At 52.7% G+C, this 16,579-nt stretch overlaps 2 protein-coding genes across 2 annotated transcripts in view; both read right to left on the reverse strand.

Annotated features, from left to right (window-relative positions):
• Positions 1 to 4,578, reverse strand: part of LOC106806247 (neuroglian-like) — a 16,080-nt gene extending 11,502 nt beyond the window's left edge. Inside the window, exons 1-3 of the mRNA XM_014808121.1 lie at positions 4,515 to 4,578; positions 3,041 to 3,148; positions 1,931 to 2,131 (exon numbers count right to left, since the gene is read on the reverse strand). Coding sequence (XP_014663607.1) covers positions 1,931 to 2,131; positions 3,041 to 3,148; positions 4,515 to 4,578 — 373 coding nt within the window. The remainder of the gene's footprint in view (positions 1 to 1,930; positions 2,132 to 3,040; positions 3,149 to 4,514) is intronic.
• Positions 4,579 to 15,420: 10,842 nt separating this feature from the next.
• Positions 15,421 to 16,579, reverse strand: part of LOC106806248 (neuronal cell adhesion molecule-like) — a 9,296-nt gene continuing 8,137 nt past the window's right edge. Inside the window, exon 12 of the mRNA XM_014808122.1 lies at positions 15,421 to 15,542. Coding sequence (XP_014663608.1) covers positions 15,421 to 15,542 — 122 coding nt within the window. The remainder of the gene's footprint in view (positions 15,543 to 16,579) is intronic.

The following is a 16,579-nucleotide window of genomic DNA, read 5'->3' on the forward strand; positions in this document are numbered from 1 at the left end:
TCTTACGAGGAAACTTGGTTTCTCAAATCACGATACACAAAATGCGCGCGAGGCGGACAATACTCACCGTCCACGAGATGACCATGTTGTTTGGGCGCGTGCCGTTGCCGCGCACGTTCTCCGGGTGCTTGTCGGGCGTGTCCGGATCCGTGCGACACACTGTCGTCGCATCGCTCGGCACGCTGTTGCCGATCTTGTTGTGCGCGATCACGCGGAACGTGTAATTGGACCACGGCGAGATGTCGACGCGGTACTGCCGTACTGCGAGGGTTGCATGCAACAACACAGGTTAGATACTGTCGCACTGCGAGGGTTGCATGCAACAACACAGGTTAGATACTGCCGCGCTGCGAGGGTTGCATGCAACAACACGCGTTAGAAATGTATGGTTGTATGGCGTCATGTACACAAGTGATAGATAGTGTCGTGTTACAATGGTTGCATGCAACGACACACGTTAGATGATGCTACGCTGTCATGGTTGTATAAAACAAGTGATAGATAGTGTTGCACTGTGAGTGTTGTATACAACAACACACGTTAGATGATGCTATGCTGTCATGGTTGTACAAAGCAAGTGATAGATAGTGTCGTGTTGCAATGGTTGTATACAACAACAGGTCATAGACACGGTCGCACTGCGAGGGTTGTATACAACACGTGTTAGATACTGGTTTGCTGTGAGGGCTGTATACAACAACACGTGTTAGATACTGGTTTGCTGTGAGGGTTGTATACAACGACACGTGTTAGATAACGCAGAACAATTACTGCACTGTGATTGGATAAACAACAACCAGAGCGCAAAATTCCCAACAGCAACACGACATTCGCAAATCGCGGCAGCCACGTCTACTTCAGTGCATCGTTGACCTGCCGAACGACAACACCGTTACATAAACGCGAGGCTAGCAACGTTGAATCGCACTCACTCGTCGGCGAGACCTTGTTCTCCAGGTCCACCCAGATGTCCGGTTCGAAGGTCGTGTTGAACTGAATGATGTAGTTAAGTATGGGTGCGCGGTTGTCACCCATCGGTGTCCACTGCACGTTCGCTGACCGCTTGTCACAACTCGTCAGAATCACGTTGCCTGGACGGTTGGGCCGGCCTGAAAGCGAACATCGAAACCTCAGCATTGTTGTCCCCCGACTGCTCTGGCGGCTGCCACGGCAACGCGATAGCGCTGCGAAACGGGCGCATGATGCCCCTGCATGGTCATGTGACATCAAGACGAGTCGAAGACAATGTCAACACTGGGACTGCTGTCGCGGATTTTAATGTCAACCGTAACCAGTAACATCACCGTGCAGTGTATTTTGTACACGCATCTGTGCAAAAGCGTTCAAAGCATCAGTGCATTTGCATGTGATGTCATCGTCTCGGTAAATCTCAGCGTGTCACCGCGTGACACGTAAAACAATACAGAGTAAGTGTCACGTGTCACCACCATGATGATCGTGCAGAGTAAGTGTCACCGCCAACCTCACCGTGCAGTGTAAGTGTCACATGTCAACCTCACCGTACAGAGTAAGTGTCAAATGTCACCCGCAACGTCACCGCTCTGTATGGGTCAAATGTCACCTGTCAACCTCACAATACAGAGTAAGTGTCACATGTCAACCTCACAATACTGAGTAGGTGTCAAATGTCGCCCGCCAATGTCACCGTACAGAGTAAGTGTCACATGTCACTGCCTTGATGACCGTACAAGCAATACAGAGTAGGTGTCACGTGTCACCTGTCAACCTCACAATACAGAGTAAGTGTCACGTGTCACCTGTCAACCTCACAATACAGAGTAAGTGTCACGTGTCACCTGTCAACCTCACAATACAGAGTAGGTGTCACGTGTCACCTGTCAACCTCATGAGGTTGACAGGTGACACGTGACACTTACTCTGTATTGTGAGGTTGACAGGTGACACTTACTCTGTACGGTGAGGTTGGCGGTCACTCGCACGGTGTCTAGAACGGCCCCGTCGTTCTCGCGGCTGTACGCCGTCGCGACGCACGTGTAGTCAGCCGTGTCGTCATCCTGCGTGTTGGTGATCAACAGCGTGTGATCGAGCGGGTGCTTGATGATGCGCTGCGACAGCGCGTAGTTGATCAGCTCACCGTGCTTGCGCCAGTCTGCGAGAAAAAAATGCAAATAAGCAGCTCGAATGAGCGGCAGTCACGCCACGAGTGTGGCAGGCGTGAGATGAATGAGTGGCAGCCGTGGTGTGAATGAGTGGCAGTATGGGGGAATGAGTGGCAGCCGTGGGGTGAATAAGTGGCAGTAGGGGGTGAAAGAGTGGCAGTATGGGTGAATGAGTGGCAGCCGTGGAGTGAATGAGTGGCAGTATGGGAGAATGAGTGGCAGTAGGGGGTGAATGAGTGGCAGTAGGGGGTGAATGAGTGGCAGCCATGGGGTGAATGAGTGACAATAGAGTGAATGAGCAGCAGCTGTGGGATGATGGAGTGGCAGTAGTTGGAAGACTGAGCGGAAATAAAGGAATATATGCGTGGTAGTAATTGGATGAAAGAGGGACAGTAGGGGAATGAATGAGTGGCAGTACGAAGAAGAATAAGTGGCAGTAAGGAAATGAATTTTACTTTTAGGAACTTTAGCTTTAACTTTCCGATGTTACTGACAACAGGCCCCAGCTCTGCCATCTTCAGGTAGACTATGCAATCTCTACATTCACACACGTACACACACTCACAGACATGCACACGTTGTGCACACACACCCACACACGCGTGCTCGCATACACGTATGCACATATTTTAATATGTATAGATATATATATATATAGTGTGTGTGTGTGCGTGCGTGCGTGTGTGTGTTCGGTTAGTATATATAATATATATATATATTATATATATATAATAATATTATATATATATTAATGTGTGTGTGTGTGTGTGTGTGTGTGCGTGCATGTGTGAGTACGTGTGTGTGTGTGTGTGTGGTGTGTGTGTGTGTGTGTGCGTGGTGTGTGGTGCGTGTGTGTGTGTGTGTGTGCGTGCGTGTGTGAGTAACTACCATCGTATTACCTATCTGTAGACGAAGTGACTTGTCGGCTACGGCCGAGGCAGCGAACACAGCGGCTTGTGGCTTCCTGAAGCTCAAGATCCGCGGCCGATTCACGAACTTTAGTCTTACTGCAGACAGACAGCAAGCACATCAGATATACACTGTCAGATAGCAGGCAGTGAACAAGAATATCATATATACAGGGTCAGACAGCAGGCAGTGACAAGAATATCATATATACAGGGTCAGACAGCAGCAGTGAACAAAATAGCATATATACGAGGGTCAGACAGGCAGGCAGTGAACAAGAAATATCAGAAAGACAGGGTCAGATATAAGGCTGTAAGCAAGAATATCAGATATACACTGTCAGATAGCAGGCAGTGAACAAGAATATCATATATACAGGGTCAGACAGCAGGCAGTGAACAAGAATATCAGAAAGACAGGGTCAGATATAAGGCTGTAAGCAAGAATATCAGATATACACTGTCAGACAGCGGGCAGTGATCAAGAATATCAGATATACAGGGTCAGATATAAGGCTGTAAGCAGAATATCAATATACACTGTCAGACAGCGGGCAGTGATCAAGAAATCAGATATACAGAGGTCAATATAAGGCTGTAAGCAAGAATATCAGATATACACTGTCAGATAGGCAGGCAGTGAAGCAAAGAAATATCATATATACATTGTCAGACGCAAGGGCAGTGATCAAGAATATCATATATACAGGGTCAGACAGCAGGCAGTGAGCAAGAATATCAGATATACACTGTCAGACAGCAGGCAGTGATCAAGAATATCAGATATACAGGGTCAGACATATGGCAGTAAGCAAGAATATCAGATATACACTGTCAGGCAGCAGGCAGAAAGCAAAAATATCAGATATACAGTAGCAAACAGCAGACAGTGAGCAAGAATATCAGATATACACTGTCAGATAGCAAGGCAGTGATCAGAATATCAGATATACATTGTCAGACAGCTGGGCAGCTGATGCAGAATATCAGAATAAGACAGGGTCTAGATATAAGGTCTGTAAGCAAGAATATGCAGATAATCACACTGTCAGACAGGCAGCAGTGATCAAGAATATCAGATATACAGGGTCAAGACCAGCAGACTGAGGCAAGAATATCAGTACATATACAGGGTGCCGAGCATATGGCAGTAAGCAGAATATCAGATAATACACCGTCAACATCAGCAGTGAGACAAGAATATCAGACATACAGTACAGACAGCTACACAGCAAGAAATCCTGAACATAGCAGACACGCATACACGCAGTGTAGATACAAGATAGACCTATGCAACTGGCACCGAAAGTGGACAGGCAAGAATGCAGATACGCCTAGATAGCGCAGCTCGCCGGAACGACGGCATCAAACCGCCGCAGCTCAAAGAGCGCAACCACCCAGATATCACGAACGCCGACACCTCCGACGAGGCAGATGGCGCGCCACCGGTGAGCAGGCGACTCACGTTGACGATGACTGCGCGCCGTGCCTGGATGGTGGCCGTACTTGTGTCGACCCGACAGACACATTAGTCCCCGTCTCGTGCGAAGATCCACGCGCATCGATGAATCATGTGCCGTTCTCCAGCATGTCGAAGCGGCGCGCCGTGTAGCTCGGCGCCGGTTCTTTGTACGCACGCGTGTTGACGCGCGGACACAGCAGAGAAGAAATGTCACATGGTGAGGGGTGTCACATGGTGAGTGGGGGTGTCACACAGTGAGTGGGGGTGTACACACGGTGAGTGGGGGTGTCCACACGGTGAGTGGGGTGTCATCACGGTGAGTGGGGGGGTCACAACGGGAGTGGGGGTGTCCCACCGATGAGTGGGGGTGTCAACATCGTGGTGGGTGCACCGGATGGGGTGTCACCACGGTGAGTGTGGAGGTCACCGGTGAGTGGGGGTCACGGTTAGGGTCACACGCGAGTGGGGGTGTCACAACGGCGTAGTGGGGGGGTGAGGGTTCACACGTGAGTGGGGGTGTCACATCGGGACGTGGGGTGTCAGCACGGGTGGTGTCACACAGGTGAGTGGGGGTGTCACACGGTGAGTGGGGGTGTCACACGGTGCAGTGGGCGTGTCCACAACGGTGAGTGGGGGGTGTCAGCACGGTGAGTGGGGTGTGCACACGGTGAGTGGGGGTGGTCACACGGTGAGGTGTGGGGTGGTCACACGGTGAGTGGCGGTGTCACACGGTGAGTGGGGGTGTCATCCGTGGAGTGGGGGTGTCAACGTGAGTGGGTGTCACACGATGATGGGGGTTGTCTAGCGATGAGTGGGGGTGTCACACGGTGGGGGGGTGTCACATCGGTGAGTGGGGGGTGTCACAGTGTGGGTTCACGGTGAGTGGGTCGCACACGGTGAGTGGGGGGTGTCACACGGAGTGGGGGTGTCACACGTGCGTGGGGGGTGTCACACGTGAGTGGGGGTGAGCAGTGGGGGCAACACGGTGAGTGGGGGTGTCACCCGGTGAGTGGGTGGTGTCACACAGTATGAGGGATGGAGTTGTCCACATCGGTGAGTGGGGGTGTCACACGTGAGTGGGGTGTCAGCACGATGAAGGGATGTGAGTGTCACACGGTGAGTGGGGGTGTCACGCGGTGTCAGTGGGGTGTGCCAACACGGTGAGTGGCGGGTGTCATACGCGGTGAGTGGGGTGTGCCACGTGAAAGTGGGGGGTCACACGGTGAGTGGGGGTGTCACACATGAGTGGGGTGTCACAACGGTGTAGTGGGGGGTTTGTCAACACGGTGATGGGGTGTCACACGGTGAGTGGGGGTGTTCACACGGTGAGCTGGGGGTGTCACACAGGTGAGTGGGGGTGCACACGGTGAGTGGGGGTGTCACACGGTGAGTGGGGGTGTCACACGGTGAGTGGGGGTGTCACACGGTGAGTGGGGGTGTCACACGGTGAGTGGGGGTGTCCACACGGTGTAAGTTGGGGGTGTCAGCACGGTGAGTGGGGGTGTCATACGATGAGTGGGGTGGTCAATACGATGAGTGGGGGTGTCACCAACGTGAGTGGGGTGTCACCAACGGTGAGTGGGGTGTCACAGACGCGATGAGTGGGGGTGCAGCATACGGGTGAGTGGGGGTGTCACAGCGGTGAGTGGGGGTGTCAGCACGTGAGTGGGGGTGTCACTCACAACATGAGGGTACACGGGGGTGTGCAGCACGGTGAGTGGGGGTGTCACCCCGGTGAGTGGTGTCCACACGGTGAGTGGGGGTGTCACACGGTGAGTGGAAGTGTCATACGATGAGGGATGGAGTGTCACACGGTGAGTGGGGGTGTCACACGATAAGTGGGGGTGGTCACACCGATGGAGGGATGGAGTGTCACACGGTGAGTGGGGTGTCACACGGTGAGTGGGGTGTCACACGGTGAGTGGGGGGTGTCATAACGGTGAGTGGGGTGTGCACTACGGTGGTGGGGGTGTCAGCACGGTGAGTGGGGGTGTCAGCACGATGAGTGGGGGTGCACACGGTGAGTGGGGGTGTCACACGGTGAGTGGGGGTGTCACCGGTGAGTGTGGGTGTCACACGGTGAGTGGGGGTGTCACACGGTGAGCTGGGGGTGTCACATGCGATGAGTGGGGGGGTTTGTCAACACGGTGAGTGGGGGTGTCACACGGTGAGTGGGTGTCACACGCTGAGGTGGGGGTGTCACCACGATGAGTGGGGGTGTCACACGGTGAGTGGGGTGTCAGCACGGTGAGTGGGGTGTCAGCCGGTGAGTGGGGGTGTCACACGGTGAGTGGGGGTGTCACACGATGAGGATGGGAGTGTCAACACGGTTTGAGTTGGGGGTGTCACCGGTGAGTGGGGGTGTCACACGATGAGGATGGAGTGTCACACGGTGAGTGGGGGTGTCAGCAGCGGTGAGTGGGGTGTCACACGTGAGTGGGGGTGTCATACGGTGAGTGGGGGTGTCACAGCGTGAGTGGGGGTGTCACAGCGATGAGTGGGGGTGTCCACATGGTTTGAGGTGGGGGGTGTCACACGGTGAGTGGGGGTGTCACAGCGGTGAGTGGGGGTGTCACACGGTGAAGTGGGGGTGTCACACGCGGTGAGTGGAAGTGTCACATCGGTGAGTGGGGTGTCATACGGTGAGTGGGGTGTCACACGTGAGTGGGGGTGTCACGACGGTGGAGTGGGGGTGGTCACACGGTGAGTGGGGGTGTCAGCAGCGGTGAGTGGGGGTGTCACAGCGATGAGTGGGGGGTCACACGGTGAGTGGGGTGTCCACACCGGTGAGTGGGGGTGTCAGCAGGCGGTGAGCTGGGGTGTCACACGTGAGTGGGGTGTCAAGCACGGTCGAGTGGAAGTGTCAGGCACGTGAGGTGGGGTGTCAGTACGCTTGTAGTTGGGGTGTCACACCGTGAGTGGGGGTGTCACACGGGTGGAGTGGGGTGTCACACCGGTGAGTGGGGGTGTCACACGGTGAGTGGCGTGTCATCAGCGGTGAGTGGGGGATGTCACACGGTGGACGTGGGGGTGTCAGACGAATGAGTGGGGGGTGTCACCGGTGGAGTGGGGGTGTGCACACGGGTTGAGTGGGGGGTGTCCACGTGAGTGGGTGTCACACGGTGAGTGGGGTGTCCACCACGGTGAGTGAAGTGTCAGCAACGGTGGTCGGGGTGTCATACGGTGAGTGGGGTGTCACACGGTGAGTGGGGGTGTCACACGGTGAGTGGGGGTGTCACACGATGAGTGGGGGTGTCACACGTGATGGGGGTGTCACACGGTGAGTGGGGTGTCACACGGTGAGTGGGGATGTCCACGACGTGTGAGTGGGGATTGTCACACCGGTGAGTGGATAGTGTCACACGGTGAGTGGGGGTGTCATAGCGGTGAGTGGGGGTGTCAACACGGGTAGAGTGGGGGTGTCACGCAGCGGTGAGGGGGGTGGTCACACGGTGTAGTGGGGTGTCACCGGTTGAGTGGGGGTGTCAACACGGTGAGTGGGGGTGTCACACGGTGAAGTGGGCGTGTGCAACACGAATTTGAGTGGGGTGTCACACGGTGAAGTGGGGGTGGTTCCCCACGGGTGAGTGGGGGTGTCACAACGATGAGTGGGGGTGTCACAGCGGTGAGTGGGGGTGTCAGCACGATGAGTGGGGGTGTCACACGGTGAGTGGGGAGGTGTCTACACGGTGAGTGGGGGTGTCATACGGTGAGTGGGGGTGTCAGCACGATGAGTGGGGTGTCACAGCGATGAGTGGGGGTGTCACACGGTGAGTGGGGTGTCACACGGTGAGTGGGGAGTGTCACACGGTGAGTGGGGTGTCACACGGTGAGTGGGGTGTCACACGATGAGTGGGGGTGTCACACGGTGAGTGGGGTGTCACACGATGCACGTGGGGGTGTCACACGGTGAGCTGGGGGTGTCACACGATGAGTGGGGTGTCAGCAGCGGTGAGTGGGTGTCACACGGTGAGTGGGGGTGTCATAGCGGTGAGTGGGGTGTCACACGATGAGTGGGGGTGTCCACACGATCGAGTGGGGGTGTCACACGGTGAAGTGGGGGCCTGTCAGCACGGTGAGTGGGGGTGTCACAGCGATGAGCTGGCGGTGTCAGCACGGCTGAGTGGGGGTGTCCAGCACGAACTGAGTGGGGGTGTCAGCACGATGAGTGGTGGGTGTCAGCACGATGAGTGGGGGTGTCATCACGGCTGAGTGGGGTGGTCAGCACGGTGAGTGGCGGGCTGTCAGCAGTCGGCTGCAGCTTGGGGTGTCACCACGAAATGAGTGGGGGTGTCAGCACGATGCAGGGATGAGAGTGTCTACAGCGAATGAGTGGCGGAGTGTCACAGCGGTGAGTGGGGGTGTCACACAGTGAGTTGGAAGTGTCAAATACGATGAGGGATGGAAGTGCACAACGATGAGTGGAGTGTCTCACACGGTGAGTGGGGGTGTCACACGGTTGAGTGGGGGTGTCACAGCGGTGAGTGGGGTGTTCAAACACCGTGAGTGGGGGGTGTCACACGTGATTGGGGTGTCACACGGTGAGTGGGGGTGTCACACGTGAGTGGGGGTGTCACACGGTGAGTGGGGTGTCACCACCAGGAGTGGGTGTCACACGGTGAGTGGGTGTCACACGGTGAGTTGGGGGTGTCCACACGAGTGTAGTGGGGGGGGTGTCACACGGTTGAGTGGGGTGTCCACACGGTGCGTGGGGGTGTCACCGGTGAGTGGGGGGTCACACGGTGAGTGGGGGTGTCACACGGCTGCAGTGGGGGATGTCAGGCACGGTGAGTGGGTGTCACCGGTGGAGTGGAAGTGTTAATACGATAAGGGATGGAGTGTCTGATGATGAGGGGTGGAGTGTCACATGGTTAGGGGGGTGTCACACGATGAGGGGTGGAGTGTCACACGTTGAGGGGTGAAGTGTCACACGATGAGGAGTGAGTGAGTGCACCACGAATGAGCGGGGCGAGTGTGCGGCACGGTGATGGGGAGTGTCACAATGATCAAGGGATTGTCACACGATGAAGGGTGTCACACGATGAGGGAGAGTGTCACGGCAACGATGCGGGGGAGTGTGCCACGAGTGAGGGGGGTGTCACACGAGTGAGGGGGGAGTGTCATACAGTGATAGGGGAGGTGTCACACGATAGAGGGGGGAGTGTCACACGGGCTGAAGTGGGCAGTGTCAACGATGAGAGTGGACGTGTCCATGCGGGTTCATGGTCGTGACAGCGAGGAAGGTTAAAGTTCTGAAGCTCATTATTATCAGTAACAGAATTTGAGCTTTCAGTTAGTCTTAACATAATGTTGTAGACAGTAGATTGGCAATAAGCATTGGTCAAGTTTCTCAAACAGTGGCGGTTTTATCTGAAATAGTTATGCTTACGACTAATATTAGGGCTGAAAATTTGTGTTCCCTGTCTCTATTCACATTCTGCATGAGTAAAGAAATTTTAAAGAGTCCCTCGACCCTGTGCTGTGGCCGCGCAAAGGCTCTAAGCTAGAGCTTCAAAATAGCTGTAGATTTTGTAGATATCTCTCTCTCTGGTCCTCTCTCTCTCTCTGGGCTCGCTCTCTGCTCATCTCTCTCTCTCGCCTGGCTTCTCTTCTTTCTATGATTGCTGCTCTACTTCTCAATTATTTCTGCCCCCCTCTTCACTCTCTCTCTACATTAATCGCTCGTCCCCAGACCTCTCGTGGCCTGCAGCACACGTGCATGATCCTCTCTGCTCTCTCTCTCTCATAGACGTCGACTGCTGGCTCTTCTGCTCTGCTCTGCTCTCTCTCCTCGGAGGAGGCTCTGCTCTCATCTCTTTCTCTCTCTCTCCCCTCTCTCTCTCTCGCGTTGCTATTTCCTCTCGTGTCATCGAGTACAGGCAACCTAGTAGTTGGTCGTGGTGGGCACAAATGTGTTCACAAGTGGAATTCTCTCCACGTTGCCCTCGACCAAACTTCATACAAGTGGATGATGGCTCTTTCCTAAACACTGGTGCCTGCTGCTTGCATACAGAGAAGAAACACACACAAATATGAGACAAATACTGTCACGCAGCGTTTTCGGCTTCAAGTGAAGTTACTTGGTATATTACGACACAATTACATCATTTCTAATACGCACTGCTGGTTGGGTGTCAAGACAGTGATACAGTAATAAGGCAGTTAAATATTATGCGTAGTAATCACAATTACAAATAATATACGAGCAAGATTAGGCCATAATAAAATATTGTTTGTTTGCCTCACCCGACCGATCGGGCTAACAGGGGCCGACTCAAGACAATTTTTTAATTTGTATTTTCTTTTTTCTTATTTTTTTAACCAAATTGTTCACTGTATCATTATATAAATCTGTAGGCAATTACATTATCATGCACCAAACACAACAAACATTCAACCATAAAAGGTATGCTTCCACACAAGCACCACGGGACGAGCCAATGGTAGAGATCACCATGCCTGAATTTGTAAAAGAAAAAACCTGACAACAAAACTTTTCAGCCCTGGGTCGGGTGAGGGGCAAAAAAGATTTTTTAAACTTGTGGCCCGAGGTGTTACTTATCACAGCACGTTAGGAAGGCCATTTTCAAAGATGTAGGAGTGCCGCTAATCTGCTGGGGCGAGGACATTGCCGATGAATCACGCGATGCGTGGTCGTCGCTCCTTGCGGGCAGGTCTAACGATCGTTAAGTTGTTGCGATGATGAGGCCAGCGTCGCTTGAAGGCTTCCTGAGCTGATAATCGAGACATGCGGCTGCGCTGTTAGACACAAGCACCCTCGCTCGCAGCACGACACACACATGGGCACTCAATTACATAGGGCCAGGGCGCGGTGATTTTTTTCCCCCACTCAGATAGTGGCATTCATCTTGCATAAGCGGCGCTGATTGGCTGGCGGTTTCGCGCGCAAGGCGATTGTCAAACGATTTATGAGCCGATTATCACAGTCAGTACTCAACAGTATGCAATATATATACAGTATTGCCATTGCTCTCGTTTTTTTATCACTGAAAATGCCGTAATGAAACTTACATGTAAAGCTGGATAGTCAGCTATATTTCTTGCTTATTATTATAATTTTTTTATTACATATCTTTTTGTTTAGCGGGGCATCATGGCAACCAGCCAATGCAGCGGGCCGCTTATGCAATTTCATGCCACTCTTGAGTGCGAATAACAAATCACGCGCCTTGGCTTCCCACTTGCTATCACATCGTGCAAAATGCTTTCGCACATAAACATCCCTCAAGTCCTGCCCTGACAAGTATGCGAGTGCAGGTCGAAATACCTCCGCAACTACATCAAGTTTCAAAATCTTTCACTCCAAGACATCAGTAAATTGCCAACATAACCAACTCACCACCTGCTAGCTTGGAATTCTTCACCACAGAAGATCGGGCAATATTTCCCTCCTATCGCATTTCACTGTTCCTTCGCGCACAACTTTAAATATGCCCGACCCTGACCAGTGCTATGGAAATTACCTTTTTACTGAATTTTCTGCCTCCCTGCCTTCTCCATTTTCAAATTTCAACGTCCCTAAATATTACGTGCTTATACGCATGTAATAGTACAAGTTTTACTTGTATCCATAATGTAATAGTAACATATTAATATTTAAAAGTATTAAATTATATGTTTTCAGCGATATTAATGTGTTGGTACATTCTAAGTTCTAACCCCTAACGCCTTCTTCTCCATTTTATTTCTGTTCGTCCAATGTATCATCACCCACCGCTCCTTTTGCACGTAACTCGTTGCAGACTTTACAAACCCATTCCCTTGATGTGCTTTTTGTCTCCTCTCTAACGTCGCTCTAATTAAGCTGTGGGAAGCTCTCACAATGCCGCCACTCCTTAATCGCCACTCTCGCATCTCTCACCCAACACTCTTTCTAGATTCCACATCTGTAATCATTGTTCAGCATTCAGCTCCTCCTCTTATGTTGCCTACCTACCTTCCCCTCGGGAATGGACCCCCGCCTCCCTCCTCCTTTCCCGTCCCGTTCACTTCTTCCCACCATCCTTGTCCCTCTTTCTCCCCACCTGCAGCTCCACTCCACATTTTCTTGGCCACGCTTTCCTCCCTGCTCGCTCTTTCCGCGCTATCCCTTTCCATGACTCCGCACCATCCTGGTGGCCTCCGCCTTTCTTCCGCACTTCCACTTCCTTTTCGCTGGCCAACATTTCCTCGCGCCCTGCCCCCGGCTCCCCCCGACTCCTCTCTTCTTCCTGCCACATTCTTTCTCCCCCCGTGCCTCCCTGCTCTCTCTCCCAATCTCCACTCCATTTTCCTTCCGACTCTTCTTTCCCGCGCCTCCTCTCCCTGACTCTCTCTCCTCAGCTCATCTCCAACTCTTTTTCTGGCCGACCCTTTCTTCTCTCCTCCTCTCATCTTCTTCAGCAGGGTTACCGCTTTTATTTCGCAGCCGGTCTCCTTGCGCGTCGTCAGGTCGCCCGTGTAGTAGAAGTAGTTGGATGAGCGGCGTTTCGGTTGGAGATGGTCTGTGGCGCCTGCTTCTCAAGGATCGGGTGTCCGGTGATTGTACCAGGCGGATGATCCGGCCTGGGCTTGCCCCCGGCTAAGACACATGAACGTGACCGTTCGCCCCCCGCGACCGGCGCGTGCTTAGGACTCAAGGCTTCTCGATCCAGTAATGGCTCAGCTGCGATTGCGAAGAGAGAGAGTGAGAGAGAGAGAGAGGGGTGAGAATGACATCCAGGCAACATGGCTGAATGGGGGGTTGGGGTGGTGCACACCGAGTGTAAGAGGAAATCAGGCGGTTTCACAAAGTATAGGGGGTAGAGGGCACAGTGTGACTCGAAATTGATGGTGGCGAAGAGTGGAGATGCATCGGGGCCACAGAGAAGAGGCCTAATGCAGCGACGAGCACAGCCTGCTCACGTCTGGCTGCTAGGGGTTGAACTCAGCTGGGTTTACACTACCGACTTTATGCGGCAAATTGGCCGTAATTGTGAACAACTTCCGCGAACTATACACTCAACAATCGGGTGTGTACATGGCAAAAGGTCACTCGAGCACTAGTTAGGAGATTAGAACATGTTCTATTTTCGCCAACTCAGGGTTGCCGAATTGCGAAATTGGTCCCAACTCCCGCGCGATTTGACAACATAAGTCAGTAGTGTAAACCAGCTTTGGTGGCTAGGCAACAAGGTCTGCACAAGGCACGCACACATACATGTAAAGCACATCATAGTACACGCATGCACCAGTCGTACACAGTGTGACCTTGTGCCTGCATCGCATGTACACAGAATGACCGGGGATGCACGGGTCACTCGCTGATTCACACCCCAGGAAATACACCGAACATGCGCAGGGTAGCGCAGGGCCGTCAGATAGCCAGGGAGGGGGTCCACAAGAACAAAGTTGTGATACAACACACTGCCTTTTTAACAATTACAATGGCCGGTCACCTTCCTAGAACACACCACGCAATGGGATTTGCCCCGCCGCCCCCAAGGCTAAAATGCGTGCAGGGCTACGCTTCCTGTAGCAAATCACCTTCACACAGGGCGGCTTCAAACGTGCGCGTGGATGACCAGCCAGCGCTCCGAGCCTCGCTCAACTGGAGACAAACACTTTACCCCAGCACCTGCACGGTGAAACTTGCGCTTGCTGCCGGCAGGCCCTGGCCATTGCCGCGCGCGAGCACTCGTACTCGCCCCGCATGCCTTCCATCTGTACGTCGTGGCAAGGATCAGCGAGCTGCCCGGAAGCTCTGGTACGTGTAGCGGCCATCCGGCAGCAGCTTGTTCGTAAGGCGACGCCACTCAACTTCGGGATGGGGCTGTGAGAGGAACGAGACATGCTCATGGCTGTTTACCACCCGCTTAACGTTTTCCAGACACGCTGTTTACCACCCGTTACTGCACTGTTTGTAATTTGTGACTGATTTTAGGCAAAGCTTATACAATCTGGACATAGCTTTTAGCTGATTTGCTACTAGACATCAGTCCCTGTCTACACGCGAGCATTGTCAACCAACACCCATGTATTGATTTGTTATAGGATGCGGCAATATATAATACAGACAGATACATAACAGTGGGTGGTCAGACAACGCTGATGTCTGTCCAATGCAAATGATGACATGAGATGAATACCAGAAGTGGACTTTTGGCATTTCATTTAAAACAAAAGTCGGAGATTGCGATTGCTAGCAACGTAGATAGGCGCTTTGGTAAACTCTACTTAGTGTGGTCGGTCGTGCTAAAGCTGATACTTACAAGGCACTGAAAATACAACTCATCTCCAGCTCCTTGGCCTCGCCAGCATGGCGACCCGTGTTCAATAGGCGTCGTGTAATAGGGCATTGTCTGGGCTTCTGCGCTCGGCAACGGATCCAGGCTGTACAAACATTGCGCACGTGAGAATCAGTTGAATAAAACCTGCGAAGGCTACCGCTGCATCAGCAACTAGTTACTAGCTGTAAGTAATCGCGTATATTTTCGAGGGTGATTTAAATTTAAGGTTATTTTCGCGAACGCGTCCTCGACGCACAAAATAACACACGCCCGACAACTAATTCCTACCGAATATTAAGAATAAGTTCCATAATTCACGCGAGCGCCCCGAACACTCTCCCAACCCCCCCCACCTCCGCCGAAATTACTCGCCGGTCAAGCCTACTCGACACTTCCGCAAAACATACTCTGTCACCCGCAGAAACACCTCACTCGCGGGTATACCAGTACGCCCCTCAACAGACCACGCTAGATCCCTGGTCCAGCTACAGGCACAGGTACGCCGAGGTCGAGCTTAGGCATGCTCTTAGCATGGATTGATAATCTCAAGTCGCTGGTAGGCGCGGCCTCCTTGCAGGATCGTTGAGCGTCGGGTTGTAGGCGTTTGCACCACGTACTCGCCTGCCCTCCGTGCATGTCGCTCAGGCTTGATGTAAGATGAACGTGGCAGGTTGGCCGCGGCTCGAGTCGCAATCGAGATTACGGTCGGACAGCTCCACCTGCTTCAGACCGGGCTGTCTTCGTCTTGATCGTCCCAGAAGATCTGTGAGAGGTCGAAGAGCAGGCAAACGCTGGTGTCTCGCAGCAAATGCTTGAATAATTTCGATCCGGATCTCTATAGTATTACAGTTAAATGCTAAGTTGATCTCAGTTAGATACATAATTGTACTAGAAGTTATAAACACTCTACACACTGACGAAATTTTTTCGCTTACGTCGTATCGCGATGACGTTCGCCGTGAAGAAGTTCCTATCGGAGGCGATGGACGAAAATTTCGTCGTGTAGTGTTTATAACTTGAGTTATTAGGATCGTGTGATAAAAATCTGGAGGCAGCAAGCGCTTTACCTGTGAGTGAGGAACGGCATTCTTACCGTGGGGGTTAGGAAGCTCCGCTTTGGTGGGCAACGGCACTTCATGGTGAGGGCGTCACCGATTTCTGCACCCTTAATGCACGGGGAAGCATTCTCCACCGTTCTGCGAATCACCGAGGCGCTGTAAGCTGAGTGAACAAAAGTTAGGGAAGGTCAGCCGACGAGGTCAACCCAGACAAACTTTCGAAAAAAGGTAAAGCAGTATAGGGCTGCCGTTATAAACCAGCGATGGTTGGGATCCATAAAAGTGTCTTCCGCGAAATAAACGGGTCCGCACTAATCGGTTAGGTATATACTGCTACCATTAAGAGCAAAAAAAGGGGTCCAGACGACTGTGCGATCCCGTATATCCAATCGTGTGTGAAAGTCGGCGTGTAAAATGGGGGTGTCCATCTGTAGTTAATGTGACAACCAACATAGCATAACTAAGCTATCGTAGGATGTTATTAGTATATTCCTAGATGTATGCAGCACATTAGGCACGAAGGGTCGGTTGTCGTATCAGTGGGTACTGACATATACATGTATCCGCGATGTAACTATCTGATATGGTTAGGGTTGGGACGCGTAATTTTAGTGAAGGGGGGTGTGTCATTGAGGATACCTGCTATACGACAAACGACCCCTTCAGCCACACTTACTGGCGTAGCGGAGGTAATATCTATGCGCGGACCGGCTCGAACCGTGAGGATTCTGCAACGATGGCC

This window comes from Priapulus caudatus, unplaced genomic scaffold (assembly GCF_000485595.1).
Source record: "Priapulus caudatus unplaced genomic scaffold, Priapulus_caudatus-5.0.1 Scaffold150, whole genome shotgun sequence".
NCBI classification, from domain to species: Eukaryota; Metazoa; Priapulida; class Priapulimorpha; order Priapulimorphida; family Priapulidae; genus Priapulus; species Priapulus caudatus.